The sequence below is a fragment of the Aspergillus neoniger genome (assembly GCF_003184625.1).
Source record: "Aspergillus neoniger CBS 115656 unplaced genomic scaffold BO87scaffold_16, whole genome shotgun sequence".
Classification (NCBI taxonomy): Eukaryota; Fungi; Ascomycota; class Eurotiomycetes; order Eurotiales; family Aspergillaceae; genus Aspergillus; species Aspergillus neoniger.
In genome coordinates, this window is record NW_020291144.1 from 414,905 (window position 1) to 437,047 (window position 22,143).

The 22,143-nt window shown below is 52.3% G+C and overlaps 8 protein-coding genes across 8 annotated transcripts; 5 read left to right on the plus strand and 3 right to left on the minus strand.

Moving 5' to 3' along the window:
- The first annotated feature begins 638 nt into the window (after positions 1-638).
- On the plus strand, positions 639-3,345 carry BO87DRAFT_359073 (uncharacterized protein). Its single transcript, XM_025621499.1, has 3 exons — positions 639-880; positions 1,485-2,052; positions 2,110-3,345. The coding sequence occupies exons 1-3, from the start codon at positions 717-719 to the stop codon at positions 3,196-3,198; spliced, it is 1,821 nt and encodes a 606-aa protein (XP_025479757.1). The 5' UTR covers positions 639-716; the 3' UTR covers positions 3,199-3,345.
- A 153-nt stretch (positions 3,346-3,498) lies between these two features.
- Positions 3,499-4,985, plus strand: pre2 (proteasome core particle subunit beta 5). The gene is made up of 6 exons (XM_025623345.1): positions 3,499-3,748; positions 3,900-4,007; positions 4,062-4,217; positions 4,298-4,346; positions 4,397-4,506; positions 4,567-4,985. Exons 1-6 carry the CDS (start codon positions 3,617-3,619, stop codon positions 4,900-4,902), a joined length of 891 nt encoding a protein of 296 aa, XP_025479758.1. The 5' UTR covers positions 3,499-3,616; the 3' UTR covers positions 4,903-4,985.
- Positions 4,986-5,124: 139 nt separating this feature from the next.
- Positions 5,125-9,396, minus strand: BO87DRAFT_459139 (DNA-directed RNA polymerase I core subunit RPA135). The gene is made up of 3 exons (XM_025628930.1): positions 8,685-9,396; positions 6,169-8,608; positions 5,125-6,104 (listed from the first exon to the last, which is right to left on the minus strand). The coding sequence occupies exons 1-3, from the start codon at positions 9,183-9,185 to the stop codon at positions 5,335-5,337; spliced, it is 3,711 nt and encodes a 1,236-aa protein (XP_025479759.1). The 5' UTR covers positions 9,186-9,396; the 3' UTR covers positions 5,125-5,334.
- Positions 9,397-10,912: 1,516 nt separating this feature from the next.
- Positions 10,913-11,862, plus strand: BO87DRAFT_308295 (ADP-ribosylation factor-like protein; the record flags this gene model as incomplete). Its single annotated transcript, XM_025619426.1, has 6 exons — positions 10,913-10,962; positions 11,092-11,164; positions 11,240-11,259; positions 11,330-11,392; positions 11,455-11,526; positions 11,589-11,862. 6 exons carry the CDS (start codon positions 10,913-10,915, stop codon positions 11,860-11,862), a joined length of 552 nt encoding a protein of 183 aa, XP_025479760.1.
- Positions 11,863-11,968: 106 nt separating this feature from the next.
- BO87DRAFT_376653 (uncharacterized protein) lies at positions 11,969-12,534 on the minus strand. Its single transcript, XM_025623346.1, has 2 exons — positions 12,125-12,534; positions 11,969-12,069 (listed from the first exon to the last, which is right to left on the minus strand). Exon 1 carries the CDS (start codon positions 12,481-12,483, stop codon positions 12,319-12,321), a length of 165 nt encoding a protein of 54 aa, XP_025479761.1. The 5' UTR covers positions 12,484-12,534; the 3' UTR covers positions 11,969-12,069; positions 12,125-12,318.
- A 2,307-nt stretch (positions 12,535-14,841) lies between these two features.
- Positions 14,842-16,454, plus strand: BO87DRAFT_376654 (resistance to Congo red protein). The gene is made up of 3 exons (XM_025623347.1): positions 14,842-15,348; positions 15,477-15,590; positions 15,656-16,454. Exons 1-3 carry the CDS (start codon positions 15,320-15,322, stop codon positions 15,969-15,971), a joined length of 459 nt encoding a protein of 152 aa, XP_025479762.1. The 5' UTR covers positions 14,842-15,319; the 3' UTR covers positions 15,972-16,454.
- A 1,581-nt stretch (positions 16,455-18,035) lies between these two features.
- On the plus strand, positions 18,036-19,357 carry BO87DRAFT_386770 (uncharacterized protein; the record flags this gene model as incomplete). The annotated part of the gene is made up of 3 exons (XM_025624773.1): positions 18,036-18,154; positions 18,214-18,296; positions 18,348-19,357. The coding sequence occupies 3 exons, from the start codon at positions 18,036-18,038 to the stop codon at positions 19,355-19,357; spliced, it is 1,212 nt and encodes a 403-aa protein (XP_025479763.1).
- A 546-nt stretch (positions 19,358-19,903) lies between these two features.
- Positions 19,904-21,956, minus strand: BO87DRAFT_359084 (CwfJ domain protein). Its single transcript, XM_025621500.1, has 2 exons — positions 21,751-21,956; positions 19,904-21,699 (listed from the first exon to the last, which is right to left on the minus strand). The coding sequence occupies exons 1-2, from the start codon at positions 21,762-21,764 to the stop codon at positions 20,025-20,027; spliced, it is 1,689 nt and encodes a 562-aa protein (XP_025479764.1). The 5' UTR covers positions 21,765-21,956; the 3' UTR covers positions 19,904-20,024.
- Positions 21,957-22,143: the final 187 nt, after the last annotated feature.

A 22,143-nucleotide genomic window follows, 5' to 3' on the forward strand; every position in this document is an offset into this window, starting at 1 on the left:
CATTTCCCCAAGATCTAAGGCCTATCGATATCCTACCAGCTATACTATACATACTATACACTCAACCCACACTTCTCCATCCAAACCCTACACCATAAACCCAAAGAAGAAGAAGAGAAAAGAGAAGAATGTGCCTCCCACCCCTCCCCGACTCCCTCTCCCTCCCCAAACTCCTCAATCTAAACCTCGACTCTTCCTCCTCGCGATCCTCCTCTCCCTCACCACCACCACGATTCCACGATCGCCATCACCACCACCATAGTAGCCACCACCACAACTTCCGCAGACGACGAAGATCCAACAGCTCATGCAGCACCTGCAGCGACACCACCAGCTCCAGTTCCACTACGACCTCTATCTCCATCCGCCCCCCACCGCGAAGCTATCACCCCCCTCAACCGTCTCGCAAGCCTCCGCCTCCACCTGCTCTTCGAGAGCGGGAGCGAGATACTTACCGAGCAAGTCGGAGTAAGGTTCGAGATGTCGAGGAGACGTTCATCCCGCTTCCGCCGGCGAGGCCTGTCAGGATTGCGAGGCCGTGGCCGCGGCCGAGATTACCGCCCCCACCTCCGCCGGTGGTGATTGATGTCAGAGAGAGGGAGAGGGAGAGGGAGAGGGAGTTCTGTCGGTTGCCGGATGTGGAGGCGGAGGAGGTGGAGTGTGTGGGGGTTTTTGAGCCCGAGGAGGAGCGGGAGAGGGTGGAGGAGTGGGTGGTTATGAGGGAGAGAGGGGGGTGGAGGAGATCTAGTGGTGGTGGTGGTGGTGGTGGTGTTACTACTATTAGGGAACGGGGGAGGTGGAAGGAGGTAGTTGAGGATGAGGAAGTGGATGAAGAGGTGGATAGGGTGGAGGAGGATAGGAGGAGGAAGGTTAGGGTTGAGTATATTCGGGCTCGATAGTGGAGGTGCTGGGTTTATGGTATTTTGGCTCAAGTATATAGATTCGCTTTGCATATGCGGTTCATTTACTCAATATCATGACTCTTGCTTGGCTTCCTCTTGGGGCAGTCCTGTCGCTCTATGCACTATGATATACTCGTTATACTTCACGTCTACTGTATAGAGTTCAACGAGCAACTAACTTCCCTCTCCCATGGAACCATCGCGATGCATCATGGCTGGGCTGTACTGCAACCGGCCGATGACCTCAATGCCCATCCGTGTCCTCCGCATGACGTCACGGTCTTTGTCCAGAGGGTCTATTTTGTTCAGATGCAAAGAAATAATTAAACCATTGATCAATGCCATTTATCCCTCGTGCCCCACAGAATTGATCTATCAATGAACCGATCGTGGGTTGATTGGTATAGCTACTGCAACTAATTGTGATCATCGGATAGGATCTGCCATCCGTCCATTCCAGAAGAAGTATCATTCGAGGAAGGTGCAATCCTTTCTCTGTCATTGTTAGCTCGTCGTACCTGTTTTAAACTACATTGTGTTACATTGAATTGTGAGAGTTGGCACCGTGGATAACCTAGTTAGTTCGCAACCATGTATATCGCTCCCATCTCTCCACGGACATCTTGTGCATACTGACCAGCTTAGGAATCGCAACCTCTCTCACAGGAGGAGAAGTTCATTGACTGCTCGTCCCCGGTTCCGCTTCTCTACGCTGCGCGGCTTTCAGCAGCCCGAGCTGAGCAAGAAGCTGAACCAGGTCATTAAGAACGAGAATGCTGCCATCGGTGCTCATGAGAAGGCCAGTCGCGAGCGCGTGTCTATTGCATCCCAGCTGTCCGACTGGGGTGAATGGACTGAAGACGATGCTGTCGCCGATATCACCGACAAGTTTGCTGTCCTGATGGCCGAGATTGGCGAACAGGAGGATACCTTCGCTCAGTATCTCGAGGAATACCGCATCGTGCTGAAGCAGATCCGTGACACGGAGAACTCGGTCCAGCCGTCCCGCGACCACCGGGCTAAGATCGCAGATGAAATCCAGAGACTCAAGTGGAAGGAGCCACATAGCCATAAGATCGATACTCTGGAACAGGAGTTGGTCAGGGCGGAGGCTCAGAGTCTCGTTGCTGAGGCGCAGTTGACTAATGTGGTAAGTATTGAGATCGATGCAGCATGCAATATCGCAGAAGCTAAAGTTCGAGTTTAGACCAGGTCGAAGCTCAAGGAGGCATTAGACATCCACACTGCTGCGGTCATTGAACGAAACGAGAAACAGATCTTGCTTGCTCGTCATGCGCGTCGCGTTCTGGAACAACTGGACGACACCCCTGTCGTTCCTGGTGACTCCCCACGCGAGTACGATCGCACATCTTCTACGAGACAAATCCTCGAGGAGGCTGAGAATGATCTCCGTTCTTGGGAGAGCACCACTGTGCCTATCCAGAGTGCGGCAGGGGAGCTCCCGGACAGTACCCTTTTGCCAGCTGCCGCCCGTAGAGCTACCAATGGCCGCGCATCATATGCGGCTGACACAGCCGTCTCAGACTCTGTGCGGGACGTCAATGGTTCTGCGGAAGCTTCTTACGTCAATGGCGCTGGTCATGAGAGATATACAAATGGCACTGGTGTGGAGCAATATGCCAATGGTACTGGCCAGGAGCGATACGTTAATGGCTCTGGCCAAGAACGATATGTCAACGGCACCGGCCAGGAAAGATATGTCAATGGGAACGCCGCGGAGCGACAAGCAAATGGAACTGGTCGGGAGCAGTATACTAATGGTACCACCACAGAGGCCTATGTCAATGGAGGCAGTGCGCGATATGTCGAGGGAGTCGCGCCGGAGGAGTATGTGGATCGAAGTGTCACAGAAGAATATGCTGGCCGTGCTCAGGAGCAGAGCGCCACCGGTGTCACTGAAGAGCAGTATAGCAGCCGTGCTCAAGAGCCGGTCGCCGCCAGTGCTGGCGAGGAGCGATACCCCGGTCGTCCTCTAGGACAGGTCTTTACCAGCGCTGCCGATGAGCGGTATGCCACCGGTGGCACAGAAGGACCATCCGTCCCCGCTGTTGAGGAGCAGACCACTCCTGCTGCCGCACAGGACATATACTCCAGCCAGACAGGCGGAGATCAGGTGGCAGATGGATCTGTCCGGGAGGAGACTCTAAAAACAGAGGAAGAGGAAGTGCGACGAGCACCAGATCCACGCCTCTCATACACCTCACGAGGCTCCGAAGCTCCGCAAATAATCAGCCCAGTCCCGGTGCAGGCTCATCCTGTGGCAGTCCCCATCTGAGCTGAGGACTGGGGGTAGTGTATTGGTTTCTAGCTATGCTCGTTATCTATAATTGTAGTTCTAGTACGTACGGTATTTGGCTTATATGTGTATACTCCGCTCTAAAACTGGGAGGCCTGACACAATACCGTCAGCAGGGTGGCTGTTATTGTAACTAGTTGAGTAACTATAGGAAATATGAAGTTAAATGCAAAGGAATAGCATAGTAATTAGATAATTGGTGGAGTACCATCACGTGATCCAGGCGGCCAGCGTGACGCGGACGCCGGCTTGGGAGCTCCAAAGCATCATCTCAGAGCTCCGAGCTGCACCCGCCATCGCCATCTCCCTCTTCCATCTTCTCTCTCGCACCCAACATTATCCTCCAGAATATATCTCCTCGTTGCTTCCTTGAATCTACCAACACACCTTGCACAACATGGATAAATTGGTCGCTCAATACTCCCGCCCGCCGCATCAGAATGAGTTCTACTCAGAGCAAGAGCAGCGGGACCTCACAGAGAGCCTTCCTCCGCTCTCTCTGAAGTTCAACCTGCCTCCTGTTGATAACGTGAGATATACACCTTGTGAAGTTGCTTGTCTGGGGGTCAGGTTGTGGTAAAGCTGCAGCTGCCTAAGATTGGGCTGGACACCGATCCGACACTCCTACATGCTTCTTACCAATCGCGGAACCAGTGGCTGACATCTTTCTGTATCTCCAGTCTAGAGCCTTCCTTCGTGCCATGACCGATGACCACTCGAATCCCAGCTGCCCCATCAAACTTGCCCACGGAACGACGACACTGGCTTTCCGATTCCAGGGCGGAATTGTATGCCGTCATCACTGCCTCCGCCACGTCTCGCACTGACCATTATCCTCCTAGATCGTCGCTACGGATTCGAGAGCTACTGCTGGAAACTGGATTGCGAGTCAGACAGTCAAGAAGGTTATTCCCGTTTCGCGGTTGAGCCGCGGGGAGGACAAGCCGTCAAATGAGCCCACTCCCGGCCTTTTGGGCACCATGGCCGGAGGTGCTGCGGTATGTGCTATCTGTGTGGAGCAATGCGCGCTCTGTGCTAGAATTATGATCTAGGATGAACAGCTGACGACCGGTTATAGGACTGCCAATACTGGTTGAGATATCTGAGCCAGCAATGCACACTTCACGGCAGGTTCAATTATCCATTGTTTCAACGACATTCATTAACATCAAGACAGAAATCCGTCACAAGCGCCGTATCACCGTCGCCGCTGCCTCGAAGATTCTCGCCAACCTGACATATGCCTACAAGGGAATGGGTCTGAGCATGGGAACGATGTTAGCAGGAGTACGTGAACCCTTCCTATAAACATGATGCATCGATGCCCAATCTAACTTACGACAATAGATGACGCCCCAAGAAGGACCCGCTCTCTACTACATCGACTCAGACGGCACCCGACTCCCCGGAAACCTGTTCTGTGTCGGATCCGGTCAGACCTTCGCATATGGTGTGCTTGACGCCAACTACCACTATGACTTGACTGAGGAGGAGGCCCTCGAGCTCGGCCGCAGAAGTATCCTTGCTGCCATGCACCGTGACGCGTACTCTGGTGGTTTCATCAACCTGTACCATGTCAAGGAAGAGGGATGGGTGCACCACGGTTTCAACGACATGAACCCGATATTCTGGAAGACGAAGCTGGAGAAGGGCGAGTTCTCGAATGTCACGTCGGAGTTGTAAGCGCGGGAAGTGCTGATGGGTTCTGTATGGTGGATATGATACTCTTATTTAGGCCTAAGATTTTTATTATGTGATGCTCCTTGATACAGTAATCTCAAGAGTAGTCGTCTTGTAATCATGCCAGAAGTACTGAGAGGTTGGTACTGCCGAAGACAATGCGAACCATGCAACCACACAGCCCCTACAATCTATAGTAACAGAAACGAACCATAAGAACTAGATGAAATGATCATAGCTATATGAAAAAGAGAATAAATACATAATGCATACATAGTAACATACATACATCCCCAAGAAGCCAAACATCAAGCAACTTTATAGCAAAGAAAGCAGTGCTGAAAATGCGCCCCCAATCTAACAACGAACAAAAAGGTTTGCTTTTTATATCATCATCCCCCCACACAGATAAAAACAAAAATAAATATATGCACCCTAATTATCCACCCAGAACTTCATACGAATACCCATAGCCGCCAACTCAACATCCAAGTACCTCAAGACACCGGGCACCGCCACAACGGTAACATTATCACCACCAACATAGCGACGACCATCACCATCCTCCCAGACATCCGCGCGGGAATCCTCAAAGACAGCCTCCCTAGCACAACGGCGACAACGAACAATACTCGGCGCCCCGCTAATAGCGTTCGCACCGGAATGCTGATTCGAAGCGGCCTTTGCAGCGGCAATACGAGCCTTGCTTGATCCAGCAGAGGACACAGCCACCTGGGTGGAGAGGAAGGAGCCGCAGTCGCGACAGATCCAGGAGCGGGTAGCATCGGAGCAGTTCATGAGACGGTCCTGAAGGATGTGGGCGGCGCCGTGGGCGATGAGGGAATCGCGCTCCATTTCTCCGACTCGGATACCACCTCCCTTGGCACGACCCTTGACGGGTTGGCCGGTCAGCTGGTTGACGGGACCGGTGGTACGCACTTGGAACTTGTCGTTCACCATGTGACGGAGACGTTGGTAGTGGACGACACCGATGAAGATGTCGGCTGCGAATTCCTTGCCCGTGATGCCGCTGTATAGGGGCTCGTTGCCGAAGTAGTTGTATCCGGCTTTGCGGAGCTGGTGGCCGAAGTAGTCGGCCGCGGTGTTTTCTTCGGAGAATTGGAAGGGCGTGGAGTCTTGGGGATGGCCGTGGAGGGCACCGGCTTTGCCGGCCATTGATTCGATCATTTGGGCGATGGTCATTCCTGGTGGTGGTTAGTGGGGATGAGGTTGGTAAGGTGGGGATGGGGATGGGGATGGGGGGCTTACGAGAGGGGAAAGCGTGAGGGTTGATGATCAGATCGGGCTGGATACCACTCTCGGAAAATGGCATGTCCACGGCGGGCCAGAGCTGAGAGCAAACACCCTTTTGACCGTGACGAGACGAGAACTTGTCACCGATGATGGGCTTACGGGGAATGCGGTACTTGACGCTGAGGGCCTGGCCGGGCTCGACTCCGGATTCCGCTCCCAGGATGCGCACGCTGTCGATGTATCCTTCTTCGGCGTCCTTGTACTTGACGAAGTGGGTGATACCGTCAACGTTGACGTAGGAGTCGGAAGCGGCGTCGTAGCGCACCGTGTGCCATGCGGCGACGAGACTGCCCTCCTTCACGCGGGCACCGATGTGCGGGAGACCGTCTTCGTCCAAAGTGGCACGCCAGTCGGCGCGAATCTCGCCTCCAGGGGCGAAACCGAAGAGCTTGGTGACCTCGCGTCTGGACTTGCCGCGGCGAGAGTCCTTCTCGTCGAGGGAGTGGATCTTGGTCTTGTAGATCGTACCGTAACCGAAGCCACGCTCGTGGGAGGATTTGTTGATAATCATAGCGTCGTCCATGTCGTAACCGGTGTAGGAGATAATAGCAACAACGGCGTTGGTTCCGTTAGGGAAGTTGTCCAGACCGTACGCGTTGTAGAGAGGGGGGCGCACAATGGGTGTCTGACCCGTCTGCAGTCGGTAGAGCTTGTTGTCTGTACGATATTGGATGGCAGTACCGGGTGTACCCATCGTTTGCTTGCTCATCTGGCACTGGTACATGTTACGAGGCGACTGGTTCTGGTCGGAGAAAGGCGTCATGTTGGCGACGATAGAGAGGATGTTGGTAGGGGTGAACTCGATGTGCGTCGACACGCCGGAGATGAGATCCTGAGGCAAGCATGCAATCTCCATGAAGGGCTGCTCGAAGGGACCAACGTAGTCCAGCTTGTCGAGTCCAAGGTGCTTGACGGGGCGGTACATTCTGGCGGCTTGCGAGAACATGTAAATACCAGGGTATTGACCACCGTTGGTGTTGGGGACGTAGCCAATTTCCAGCTCGCGCGGGATCTTGTCAGAGCCCATGACCTTCCAGCGTCGCAGGGTGTTCGCGATCGCAGAAGCCTGTTTCGGTGAGCAGTAACCAATGATTCTACCATCAAGCTGGACGGTGACGCTTTCGGTCACAGAGACAGACGAGTCGGAGCGCACACCAAGCTGAACCAGCGCCTTGGGGATGTGAGTGGTGTCCACGTCGCTAGTTGCAATCAAGCACTTGTGCGCAAGATGGTTGAGCAGACCACAGGGCGAACCATCAGGAGTGTGTACAGGACAGAAGAAACCCCAACTCTCGGGAAGCAGCTTACGGACGGTTGTCGTCTTCAGCTGGGCGAAGAAACTACCTCTGTGAATCATGCGGAAGTGACTGATGAAACGGTAGAAGTTGATCTTTTCCGCCATGACCGTGTAACCGGACGGTTGCTGCAAGTCGAGACCAGTAGGACTGACGAGGTTACCCGTAGACAGGAAGTACTCCAGTGCACCACCGATGTTCTCGTTCGAGCGCTTGACGACCTTGGCCAGGAAATCCCTTTCAAAGGCCGGATCGGTGAACGTGGCACCGGCATTGCGGTTGGACCAATCCCTGAGGATTGGCTGGAAGGACCTCACCCATTCCTCGATTCTTTCCTTCAAGATCATTCCGTAGAGGAATCCACCAAGCAGGATCTCCTGGTTGGAAACAGCATCCGGGTTGTCAGGAGCGCAGTCGCCAGCAACCAGAGCATAGAGCTTTCGGATCATGAACAGGAGCATCTTGAACTTGTCGTAGTCCTGGTTCTCGGTGACGTTCTGGTTCCCAAGGTGAGGCAGAACGACCTTGCGGAGGAACTCGGTACCAGCATCCTCGTTGGACATGTCTGCGGGCACACCGAGGACGGGTCTGAACTTCTCTCCGAGGTAGGCCCGGCAAGCGGCGCGACTGTGTGTGTTGTATGCCTTGTAAACCCGCAGAAGCAGCTCGACACGGTCAGTCACGAAGGTGTTCTTGATTCCCTCGGAAGAAGCGCTGCCAACGATGCCCTCGAAGATTTCGCGGTCGTTCGTCTCCACCAAGGCCTTGAGGATCATCATCACCGGGACGAGATACTCGGCCTTGCGCCACGAGAAACGGAAAGTCAGGTTACCGTCGGTAAGGTAGTGAAGGACGTTGGTCTGCGACGTCTGATCGGGCCGCACCGAACGTATTTGAACACCATACTTGGTGTAGGTGTGTCCACGGCGAACGAAGGAACCACGAATAATCGCCATGGGGTAGTTGCGCTTTCCAACGACCAACATTCGAATGAGCTTCTCATTACCGTTGACAATGAAATAACCACCCAATTCCTCCGACTCTTCCTTGTGCTCAACAAGTTCATTAGGCGTGGCCTTCTCCAGATGGCAGCGGTTGGTCTGGAAAATCACGCAACGTTAGACAAGAGGTTTTTCCCTGCATACTCAATCCAACTGCTAATGTAATCGCACTCACCCTCAACATGATGGGAACCTGACCCAATTCTCTGACCGACTCCATCCAATCGCCATTGTTGACGCGCCATTCAAGTCTGGCGCGGAGCTTTCCACGGTACGTCGCATGGCGTTCTCTGCATTCCGAGGGGTAGATGTTGCGGTTGCGGGAAGTGAACTTGTTCGACGCAGGCAGGGCTGGCTTCTCAAGGAAAACCTCGCTAACACGGACATGCAGCTTGTTCCGCTTGGGCGCCTTGCGCCCCTCTGCCAGCCGCGCCTTCTTTTGTTCGGGAGTCTCGGCTTCACCGTCTATAAAGGTCTTGGTGCCAATATCCTTCAGGGCCGCCTCCAGCGTCTTGGGGCCGTCGAAGAGCGCATTGAAAGAATCGACATGCGGCCGGATGGCAGCCGCCAAGGCCGGGTATGCGGTCTGGTCCTTGGGAGGGTTGCGGAAAAGCTTCTCCCGTCTCAGGACGTCGTAATTGACCGACCAGTTCGTGTCTGTCGCCGCGGGGGCCATGGTGAATTATCTCAAGCCGTCGTGGCCGGGAGGTCGAATGAGGCGGGAAAAGTTCGATCAAACTTCCGTATCCGTAGTTTCCGAAGCACCGGAGTGAAGATAGGTGCTATTAAGCGGGCCCAATGCTCATTCCCTTGGTATAAGGGATCGCGAGAGCCACGAGGGAGGTAGAGGAGAGGAGATGCGACTCGCACAGAGAGCCGGAGTGCTGGTCTGGAGAGCAACGAACCTCGTCGTCGCTCGACGGGGAAATTTTTCGAGGTGGATCCGGCGGACAGATATCATCACGTGGAGATAGTGCAGTCACTGCCTGAGGCATACATAGCAGATAGAGTCAATTACATAATCTATGCATACGTCACGGGACAGACGCACGGGACAGGGAAGAACCGCCTTAGGCAACAAGGCAAACCCGGAATGCGTCAGTCCCAGCTTAACTCAATTAATCACTCAGTAATGTAACTACTAACTGATTTATCGGAGAAAAATCTGCCTGTTCTCAAGTGTGGATACGTAGTTTCCAAACTTCCATTATTATCCTGGACTACTACTACCTTATTGACCGCACGCATTTACTCTTCCGGGGAGGAAGATAATTAATATTTGGTGATAAGGCGGGTCGACAGGGAGGCCGACAATTGGAGATACTACGAACTAGTCCGGTAGTTACTAGTATCAATCCGCCGGCGACAGATTGACTGGGCTAAGCCGCGACTATTGGCTGCCATTTGAAAGCGCAGCTGTTAATAATATCATCATTGCTGCTCGGGGACTGTCTCTCCATTTCCCGGTTTGTCGATAATTAATGACTTCCTCGTGCGACTGAGAGCCACCGGTTCCCACTCCAGTGAGCAACTAACCGTGACTAGTTGGTCCTTTTGATCCCTCTTTACAGATTCCCGGAATATACGAGTGATTGACACGGGACCTGGGCATTAAACTAACTACTCCGAGTAGCTAGTCTAATTAGTTAGTTAGTTAATTACTGGATGCTGAGTCCGGACACAGACAACCAAACCCAGCCAAAAAAATCACTGACAGGGACCGGGCAGGACTAGACTACTAGGCGCTCCCCTCCAGCGCGCGGCGGCGCAAAAGCGAACGGTCATGCGTGCCCATAGATCGGACCAGCTCTAGTTTCACCGCAAAGCGAAGAGACATCAGAAGAAGAAATATTCTTTTCTGGCTGCTGCCATCACTGGGGATTAGGGAACAACCAACCCGACCCTGGGGAAATTGCCGCCTTTCTTTTTTCGCGCCGCTTCGACCTCACCCTCTCACCTTCTTTTCCTGCTCAGCTGCTGCTCGGACGTGGGAAACTTGCTACGACCGCCGCCTCTTTTTTCGAATCCACCCGCCCATTATTTCCCAGCACACCGGTTACTACCACCTACTATTTTCCACACTTCGCATCTTTCCATCCAACACTACAACCCACATCTAATCCTCTGCTTTTCCCTGCCCGGGAAAGAGAAGGCTCTGTTGCTCTCCCTTTTCAGCAATCCACTCCACCCCCACTTAACCTTACAAAATCCCTCTGCCCAGGAAGTGTCGATATATTTCTCCCACCCGTCGTCGATCGCCCACCAGCCGAGACAAGCAGTGCGCGCGCGCCCTTTCGACCTGCTTCCACCAAGTCAAGCCTTCCCCCTACTTAAACTATCCCGTCACCCTCGTTGCTCTGATCGCGCAAACGACACAAGGCGCAAACCCTTTCGATAATCAACATGGCGGGTATCTTTCGCACGATCTATGACTGGCTCCTGAGGATGTTCTGGTAAGTGGGCCGCCGTCCCAATAAGTAATCGCTTTTTCTCCGGGAACGGTCCCCCCTCTTCGGCCCGTCCCCGCAGATAAGGAATCATTCGATTTGCTAAGTGCCATTATGATATATTCGCACCCGCAGGGCGACGGAGATGGATGTGACCATGATTGGTCTCCAGAATGCAGGAAAGTCTTCGTTGTTACGTGTGCTTGCGGTATGCCTTTCCCCCCACGGCGACTGAACGCATCTTCCCGTGTTATCGGTCCTCGGCGCTAATCCCGCAGTATAGGGCGGCGAGTTCACTGTAGAGTAAGTTTCCATCCTGTAGGGCCTGGCCTGACAGAGCGACACTGGATCATCTGGCTAAATCCCATTTCAGTTCTATTCCCACGATCGGGTTCAACACGAAACGAGTTCAGAAGGGACATGTGACTCTCAAATGGTATGGTGCCCCAGTATGGAGCTGCGAGATGCCTGTGCGCGATGTATCTAATGTCCATCCAGCTGGGATCTAGGTGGACAGCCACGGTTTCGACCGATGTGGGAGCGATACTGTCGTGGAGTGAATGCGATCGTGTAAGTGTTCAAGTTTGTCTGGAACATGTCTTGGTACCCTGGCAGCGCTAATGGCCGGACAGGTACATTGTGGATGCAGCAGATCGGGCTGCCTTACCCGTAGCCAAAGAGGAGTTGCACGAGCTGATGAACAAAGAGACGCTTAATGGGATCCCACTGTTGGTTCTTGGGAACAAGTCCGACCTTCCGGAGAAGCTGTCGGTCGACGATCTGATCCACGAGATGGACCTGAAATCCATCACTCATCGCGAAGTGAGCTGCTATGGGATCAGCGCTAAAGAGGAGACGAACCTCGATGCTGTTCTGCATTGGCTAATCGCTCGAGCCAGTCGATGAACGACGTGTCGTCAGCGACTCCGCTTGATAAACGCTGGGGGATCAATCCCTCAGAGCCTCCTCTCCTTGATCCCATCCACGAGATGGATCTCTTGTAGACTGCAAAAACGATGCGGCTCGCAGCCCCGATGTAATGATGTGAACGACGTGAACCAGACACACATTGAGCTTCAGCGTAACATTTGTCCGATCTTCAGCACCTCAACCCTGTCATGGAGTCATTTGGTTTGATTTTCAAGCAATGATGTCAGTTTCAATGTACTTTTCTGTATTTTATGTTCCTCAAGGCCGTCCTTCATAGTGGAAAACGAAACCTGAACCGCGTGGGTTGCGGACATTGAAGAAGAAGAGAAAAAGAACTGCATAGTTAGCAAGTAGCTCGACAATCGAGAATTGAAGCGCCAGCGAGAGTGAGAGAAAGAGAAAGAGAAAGAGCAAGAGTTGGGGAGAAATCAATTAATGCCCAATAAGCACATGACCATCAGTCAGTCCAATGTAGCTAGCTTGCAAGCAGGTAGCTGAGTGAAGGAACTCAGCACCAAAGCCCGAAAGAAAAGGCCAGACAGATGCAAAGTAGAGAAGAGAGAAGGAAAGAAAGAGACAAAGAGACGCGGCAAACATGAATTATTCGAGGGCGCAAAGAAAAGAAAAATAAATCCCCAAGCAGGATCATGGCCAACAGGGCCACACACAGACCAACTGATGCGTTGGCAATGCAGATGCGCAGACGGGAACTAATCAAGCCTCCCCAGCAAATCCCACCCCGCCAAACAACTTGTACTTCCCCCCTCCTCCTCTTTCCCTCCCCGGGGCATCTGCGAAGGTTTATGGCTGGTGCGCTTTGCTTGCTTGCTTTCTTTCTTTTCCTTCCGAAATGGGGGCTATTTGTTGAGTTGTGTGGTTGATGACTGGTTATATGCCGGTTTAGTTTACAGAGTGGTATGGAGTACTCTGTTTGCTTACTTGTTCTCGGTGTATTTGTTGACTTCCAGGTGAGGGATTGATGGATGATACTAGTTCCTAGATGCTTGCATTTATGGAGTAAGTAGCTGCGCAGTTACGTATAGATCGGCTGTCTTTGCTGGTATGTGTACAGTAGGTAGTACTTTGAGTTCAAGTAAGTGACTTGCAGCGAGGCGTGGCCAATGTATCTGTCTAACTGCACAGTACTATTCATCTATTCTCGGTGCTCTATAGCGTTTATTACCTCAGGGAGTATCTAACCTATACACAAATCTGTAAGTAGTCCAGCCTGAGCAACTCAGTCCTTATTTGTAATTTGATTAGTAGTAACTGTCATTCCTAATTAAGCTCAGGTGTATTTGTTTGATCTAAATGATACACGAATTAGCAAAGCAGCCTATACTATCTATCTACGGAGTACCTATCCGGTATGGACTGCATTGAGAGACTAGTAGTAATCACCCCCGCCATAAACCTGAAACACGAGCTATCTAGGTAGTAGGCCGAATTAGTGCCGAAGATTGAGTGGGCTGGCTTTGTCTGTCTCCGTTCATCCAGCCTCCATTCATATCATACAAGATAAGCATTAATTAAGAGAGGTGCAGCAGGCTATTATAATAATAGCAGGCTAGTTGTATAATGCATCTCACTTAAGTATCGGTTTGAAAGTGACTATGTCTGTGACCGTGCTAGTGTGTCGGATATGATACTTTACTGTTGTCGGGTTGCCAATTTTGGACATATACCCTTGAACAGATGCGTGTGTATAGTATGATTGCAGCAACAGAGTAAGCAAGAAAGTAGGTATGACATGGCTTACTGTACCTCTTTTACGTGAGATGAGAGAGTATTGACAAAGAAATCTCAAATCAAGGGCCGGAAAAGGCAACCCGGACACGCGGCGGAGTGCTCCGTAGAGACATGAGACTGGATAGAATTTCTTCCGGATACTACTTTTGCCTCTAGGCAAAACAATAATGCAATATGAGGATCGAGATCGAGGCCAGGTCATGGGTACAGCAAATATTAGTTGGTTACTGATCTATTGCATGTCAACTGCAAAGTACAAGCGGTCAAGCGGATGATGATGATGGTTATGCTGCTACTGCTGGTGGTGTTGTTCGGTAAAACTCGTGGCTGTGACGTGAGTCTTTAGTGAGTGAGCATGGTTTGCATCGTGCCGAGGCACTGAATATCTGCCGACCGTTCAACAATGATACTAATAGGTGCTCTGGTAGCGGACCCAAGATTAAACAAGCACACCGTGATTATGTCTTGGTTGACTTGACTTTTCGGAAAAAGTGAGGAGAAAAGACACGACAAGACGTGGTTAAGAGTGGTCCCAACTCAAAAGAGATGGATGAGTGGATGAAAGAGGCACGCGATGGGAGGAGGAGGTTGAATAATTGGCAATTTGAGAACAGGCACCCGAATTTTGGAGAGACAGCAGTGGGCGGATAGGATAATCGACTAGTCTAGTGCCGGTCGTTGCAGTCACAGGCTCCACCGAATGCGATCCGAGGTCTTAGATATCCTCGCGCTTTTTGACACTCTTAGTTTAGTGGAACGGTGGATGAACGCGGTATGTAGATCTAAATGATTCATGAACCATTCATTTACATATCATTATTCACCGTCGGAATTCGGGAACAAACAAACTAAGTTAGGTATTTTTTTATTATTATTAAACTTTTATTCCCCTCTCTAGTTCTATTACTATGTAGAAAGTCTGGTTCACTGCTACCATTTGATGTGTCGAGTGGCTACTTGGAAATGGACTACGTACGACACTTTGCCAGCTGTGGGGGTGGGAAGGGCAAAGAATACTACTTACTACGTCAAACACTGCCCGAAGTTGACCTTTGGGAATGACTTACTACTACGGAGTCTAGTCTGCTTAAAGATTCTTCAACGGAAATGGTTGGATCTGTCTAGTCCAACTAAAATTAAGTAGTATTAGGCCACCATCATTCATGTTTGAAAACACAAGACAAGACTAGTCAAAGAAATATTTTTCTTTTCTTAAAATTCACTATTATTCATAATTAATAAATCATTTCTTTTCCAACTCCCCTTCCTTCCGATCACCTCACCAACAACAAGTAGAAGTTTATTCATCGTTCCCGGGGTGTTTGCCCAGCCACTGAGCCACACTGGCACCAGCTTTTCCAGCCCTACCTTACCCAATCGCCGGCCAGTCCCCATAATAACTTACCCGTGCAGTTCCTTTCGCTTTGCTGCTGCCTTCAGACGCCCAGAAGAACTTCACTGCTTCTTCCCTTTCCCCCCCTACCTTACTCCTGTCTGAATCCCTTCCTCGCCCCGAAGGAGTTACTGAAACTTTGCGATTCTCCTCCCACTGGTTTTGTCTATATTGACCTGCCGCCGCATACTTTCTTTTCCACTTCGCTCTAGACTTACCGTTCCCTGTACCGGCCTGATCGACGTCATCTTCCGCGCCTCCCAGGCCTCCGATACAGAAGGTGCAGCCACCATGGATGTTCTACTTCGACGTCGAGACTGGTATGTTTATGACTGGCTTATCTGCCTGATCATCCCTGGTTGGAGCGCTTTCTAGGCCGCTTCAATCATGAATGGCCTTTAGTACTGTTGTTGTACATTAGTTCGGGTGGCTGACCGTCTCTTTCTAGCTATCCCACCGTCAATGGCGAAGTGTGCGATGGCAGCACTTGGTATGATTGGGGTCGTTGGATCGCGTTCGCAGTCATTGTCGCTGTGGCGCTAATCATCTTCTTTCTCTTTGCGTATGCATCTCATCTGCCTGTTCCAGGATCCTGCCACTGTGATTGGAGACTAACAAGTTCGGTAGATGCTACAACGCCCGCCGTCGGCGCAGACAAGGGCTCCGACCTCACCCCGGCACTGCATGGCTTGCCGGCCCTCCTCCGACCTTCCAACAGTCTCAGCAACAAGCACAGCAACAAGGTCAACGACCATACTACGCAGACCCTTACTACCAACAACAACCGCCGCCCCAATACACTCCTCAACCGCAAGCTTATGGTTACTTTGGAGGCCAGCAGACGGGAATCGAGCTACAACAACCGCCGAACGCATACCACGGTGGCGAACGGGTGTACCAGCCACCACCGGGTCCTCCTCCCGAGGGGGCTTCCAAGGTGTAACGCTCCGACCAGTATTCCGTGAAACGACTTCTCTCTCTTCCTCCTCCTCTCTGTCTCCAGATACCCGATCCAAGGGGGTTCCTTGCGATCGACTATTATGTAATTACCCAGGCGTCTATTCGATGATCAATTATGGGATATGTCGCTTTCTGCGTCTCATAGCGTTTTGTGCTAGGAGGGATACCAGGGGCCAACGTGTGACGGGTTTATGAGTTTCTTTGTGCCTATTTATTTAAAACTCCATGGTACTCGTATTATAATGACTTATCGGGGTAGTTTTTCTATGCTCTATGATTATGGCGCCAGCATTTCTTTTATCGTTTCAATTTTTTTTCTCTCTCTCTCTTTTGTTCTTATCTATGTCTCTTCCACTGCGATTATTGTCCTCGGCTGTGTGATATATGAGGTGAAGGCAGCCGACACCAACCAAACGTGAATAGCTTACTACTACAAAGTACAATGTTAATGTTATGGAAGAAGGAACCGTTCCGAAGGATGATGTTTTGTCATCCAACGGTGGACCCGTCTGTCAAAAGCGAGGGCTGCCGATATCTGCCTGTTCTGTGCGAACTTCGTATCCTGTTCGTTGGGTCGAACCCGCGCCTAATCGAAACTAGTCTGTGAAGGGCGAACGGGGGGTGGGAAGCGATCAGTGATTATCCTTCCCCCTGGACGACTGTTGGGATACCCCTTCCCTTGGCAGCGTTCAGGTAACTGATTAGTCGCAGAGTAGCAGATAGTACTCCGTAGATAAGTAATATTATATCTCTCGTATTGTTCGGAGAATATCTAGATAGAGTCCCCCGAAACTAATTGGAATACAGTGGGTTGTGTAGTACTTCGGGAGGCTGAGTGTCGGTCCCAAGAAACGCATCCATGTATACCACCATGCTGGGGTGGGCACCGCGACTGCCAATAAGACTGGGCAGCATGCTGGAACAGCAGAAGAGTAAGAGGAAAAGGCCATGCGATGGGAGAGATCGACAGCAGTGGAGAGGGTCCGGCGAGGCAGGAAACGGGCGGTTTCATCTGCTGGTTAGCTGGGTTCGAGACAGATTAACCCTCCCTGACCCGGTCAGACACTGGTATTACACCCGATCCAGTAGTGAGATTCTATGTGTATAGCAGTGTAAATACAGTCGCTCGCCTGAATTCAATTGCGATGGGCGGACAGCAAAAACTAAAGTCAGTGAGTGGCTCTCCGCAATGCGCGCTGATCTCCTGTTCCTGAGTTGAAGTGCCTGTTCTTCTCCTCCCCAGCCGAATTTAAATCAAATTAAACCCGCTGTTGCATCCCTCGTTTTCTTCTTGTTTGCCTTCTTTCGGTCGCCCTTCCCTCCCCCATATCCCTTCCCTTCTTTCGGCCTCGGGGACGAACTTTTTCATCCCTCACGACCAGAGTCCTTCCTTTACTGGTGGTTCGAGGAGGTATCGCATCTGGCGACTTATTGTGTCCGCCTTGCAGATTCCCTGGCGATCTGCACATGATCCGATAAATCTATCCCCAATTCCCCTGGGAGGCTGTGGCGGAGCACTGTTTCGCGGTCCGCACTACACACCCACCACCACCACTACCACCATCATTAATTTCCACATTCATTGCTTTTCTCTCGTCCATCTTCATCTGACGATTCGGATCTCTCTCTTTCATCCTCCCTGTTTTGGAGGAAGTCTCTCCTTTTTACAAGAATAGATCATCACTATTTCTTGTGTCTCTCCTTGAATCAATTCCGATCGCCTGGTTGAGCACTTGCGCGCTCTCCTCTCCCTCCCTTCCCACGGTGCGACTGTCGCGGAACGCCGCAATTTGAGCCACTCATTACGATACCAAATCAGTGTCAGAAGGCAAAGCCAGATGTGTCTCTGCTAACCGTTCATTAAACCAATTTACTTCGAAAACCGGATTGAAAGAAACTATCCCTTGGTGCACAGTCGCTTATCTCATACCGTGCATTTGTTGCATGATTACGCCCGCCGTGTGTCAGGAACACGCTCTATACCGTCTTTGGTCGGCTGTGGGACTCGAAGGATTTCCCGGTGGATCGCGCACGTCTTGCCAGGATAATGAGTCCGGTGGATAAGGCTTCCGTCCCCTTGTGGGCGAGGGATGTTGTGAGCGATCTCAAGTCCGACGCCAGTACGTTCACTAGTTGGGACAAGTGCATGTCCAAGGCTTACTGCAAGTGAGTTTCTGTTTCAATTGCTGCTTGTTGGATGCCTTCTGACTCAGACTACTACCTAGGTGGCCTGTTATCGTCGCTATCATCATCGCCGCGCTGATTGTCCTCTCCGTCATCGCCTGCGTGATCAATTGCCTGTGCTGTGGTGTGCAATGTTGCAAATGCTGTTGTGGATGTTGCTTCAAGTGCTGTCCAGGTTTCAAGAGAAAGAGGAACAAGCAAAAGTACTTGGACGACCAATATGATCAACCGCCCCCCATGCCTGCCATGCCGACCATGCCAGCACCTATGAACAACGCCTATCAGACACCCTACCAACCACAGGCACCGCCCGTGTACCGTGGAGCAGAGGTTGCACGATTCGATACGCCGTCGAGTCCTGCGAACGGAAAGTTTGACGAGGATGCGTTGCCCGCCATGCCTACCTGGGAAAGTGCCGTGACAAAGAAGGTCGAGGATGAGAACCCTCACGCGGAATCACTCGAGATGAAGCCTCTGAGCAATGCGAACCAGGAGCCTCGTCGCATGCCCTCTGGAGCCCGGTCTGTTACGGGAGGCTACGGGGGGCCTCCGCCGTTGAGGACCGGAACGCCTGCTGCGCCAGGCGCATACCATGCTGAGCCTCGAGGATACGACGGATATGATGGCCCGGACGCATATGGCTATCACGCGCCCGGCCCACGGTCGCCTCCACCCGTTTCTCCATATGAGCACCAGCCTTACAGCGAGTATCCTCACGAGGACCGCTTCCATAACATGTCACCGGCTCCCACCTATACCACGCAACCGCAGTATATGCCTATGGACGCGACTCAGCCTCATCATGCACCTATGGATGGCATGCAGCCATACCAGATGCCCATGGACGGCATGCACCCGAACTATATGCCCCCAGAGCCTGCGTACCCGCACTACATGCCGCAGCATCAGATGCCTCCGGATACCGGCACGTACGGGCAGCCGATGCCGATTAACAGGACCTTCTCTCCAGCTCCGACGCTCCACTCGGCCATGAATGCGCCTCGTCCGGTCCCGTACCGCCAGCCTTCCCCCGGCTTCCAAGCACCGCCATACCGCAACATGTCCCCAGCGACTCCCACGTCGCCCCCTCCTCCATTCTCTACGACCCCTGCGCCTCGCGAAGCCAATGAACCGGGCCGGCCCCCGAGTCTTTTGCAGAGCGGACGCAGGCCTACCAACTTTTAGTCACCTTCGACTCACAGTAACCACAATACTATCAGCAATTGGTCTCGTGGCCAATGCTGGCCCTCCTGCATGTGCTTGGAGTGCCCATCCATGGGAGCAGCGTGATGGACATGTTGACACTCACGCATCAAAGCAGGCTTCTAAACAAGCCTGCAAGTCCAAGCAAACGGCTCCAAGCCACATCGCAGCAGCCAAATATATTGGCTAGATCCGTGATGCCTTATCCGGCATTCCTTCGTTTCTAGAGCCCCTCTCGCTTCGTCACCGGGTGCCCTGGTGACTAGCACCCTTTCCTCTTCATCCCGCTTGTACATACAGTTTCTACCCTTCGTATCTCCGGCCCGCTATGACCCCACCAAACCGAACACTTTTTGCATGATGTATGTTTGAATCAAATGATAGACAGTATAACGAACATGCCTAGATAGGGTTATCCCAGTGGCTTTAGAGTGATTCTTGAGGAAATACAAATCCGTTGATTAGGTAGTATTCAAAACTATTTGCAGACTATTTTCCATTATTCTAACAACTAGAGCAATCCTTAATAGTTTATGAAACCAAACTTAAATCTTACTAGCAGAGTATCCATTGATATTATACATAAATCCAACTCACCCACCTGAATACCAAATCCCAATATATATCCTAGTAGAGAAAATTGTAGTATCTACTCCAACGTAAAATCCCACTCCTTAAACGCCTCCTTAAACGCCTCCGCATCCGCTTCCTCCTCCTGCACAGACTGCACATCATCCTTCCAATTAATGCGCTTCTCCAACCCCATCAACTTCGCCATGACTCTGCGTCCGAACTGCAAATCGAACCGGAAGTCCGGACTAAGTGGCAGGAGGAGCGTTTTCTCCTTACCTTTATCACCACCCTTCTCACCATCCTTCCCAGCCTCAGCCTCAGCTTCAGCAGCAGCCTGCGGGGGCTCCCAAATCCACACGCGGAAGAAGTCACCCGGTTCGGCGCTCTCATCACCATCATTAGGTTGAGATGGAGATTCGAATCTCGGATACTTCAGGTTCTCGGCCTCGACTTTGAACGCCGCGTCGACGAGACCCCGTTGGACGAGATCAGCAGGCACAGGGAGGAATTGCCAGTGGATGTGGATACCGTTTCCGCGGGAGACTTCCCAGGTGACTGCGCCGAGGGAGTTATTTGCGCGGTGGCGTAGCATGGAGTGCAGGGCGGAGCGGTAGCGGTGCATTTCGGCGTAGGTGGATTGTCTGGAGGTGGGGTCTGAGATGGTGGAGAGGGTGGGGGAGTGGGAGAAGGGGATGATGAGCATGTGGGAGGGGAAGTTAAGAGAGGAAGAGGCGAAGGTTTTGGAGGTGGGGAGGGGACCCTTTGCGGTGGTGAGGTAGGCTTCGTCGCCGATGGAGGTGATGAGGTGGGTTGCGATGTTGGGGTTGGAGAGGCAGAAGAAGCATTGGTCTGGGCCTGGAGGGGGCGCGCGAGCGCGTCTTTTGCGGGGACGGTTGTCGTCGTCGTCGACGGCGAAGCGGTGGTAGGAGTCGCGTTGGGATTGGAGGGGTTTGCGTTTTGTGGGGATGGGGGCGAAGGGGGGCGCGGTTGTGCCCGTTGGGATGGTGAGGGCTGGGGGCGCTTTGGGGTCGAGGGTGAAGGCGTACATCCATTTGGTTTTGGTGGTTTTGCTGTAGGCGGCCAGACTGATGAAGCGGGTGAGGGGTTTGGCGTCCGGGTTGTCGGTGTCGGCGGTGGGGAGGTGGAAGAAGGGTTCGCGTTCCCAGAAGAAGGCGCTGGAGGAGGAGAGGTGGTAGCGTGGTTTAAGGGTTGAGCAGAGGTCGGCGATGCATTGGACTTCTGTTGGAGGGGTGTCGGTGGTGTCGGGGAAGGGGGCTTTGGAGCCGGTGCGGATGTCCTTGGGCCATTGGTGGGTGATGAGGATGTCGGCTTGGTGGGCGCCGTAGAGGGCGCGGGCGTCGGATTCGGTGTAGGAGGGGTGGTATTTGTCGGAGGATTTGGACTCGGGGTCGAGTGTGCCTCCTAGAGAGACGAGGCGCACGCCTTCGGAGGTCTTGAGGGTGCCGCGGCGGCCCAGGAAGTAGAGGTTAGGGCAGACTTCGTCCTTGGATTCGATGGCCTCGATGATGCGCGTGGGGAGAGGACGGCTGCCCAAGGTGAAGTAGGTGGGAAGAGGCACGACGATGTTGCCTTGGAGCAGGGCGCTGATCTGCTCGAGTTCATGCTCTGTGGAGCAGTCGCCGAAGAGGTCGCCGACGATGATGGCGAAGGAGAAGTTTTGCTTGATATGTAGCTTGGAGAGCTTGGTGAAGACGTCTTGCAGCTCGCAGTTGACGTCTCCGATGACGACTCTGGGAGGGAGTTAGTAAAGTGCTCCGAAGAGTGAGTTGAGGTAGACTTACATCTTCGACGCCATGTTGGAGAAGGGAATATCACGGATAGTAGTACTATGATGCAAGAAGCAGCTTTAACATGTTAGGGTGAGATGTTCGAATTGTGTCTGTCTTCGCTGCAACTGGTATATGTCAGGGTCAAGAGATGGTAGAAAACTCCCTGATAGAAGTCTAAAGAGATCCAAAGATGTATGCCAATGCGCGTTTGCTCCACCAACTGATGCTATTGAACGAGGAATATTCGAGTTATGCCGAAATCGCCAAAAATGGATTCGAGGAGCTTGGGCCACATGCAGTGCACGTGATACGCATCTAACCTGATGTGGCTAGAACAGACGCTGCATAAGGCCGGGCGGTGAGCTAATCTCCGCACCGGAACAAGGTTGCCGCGGCCCCGATGAA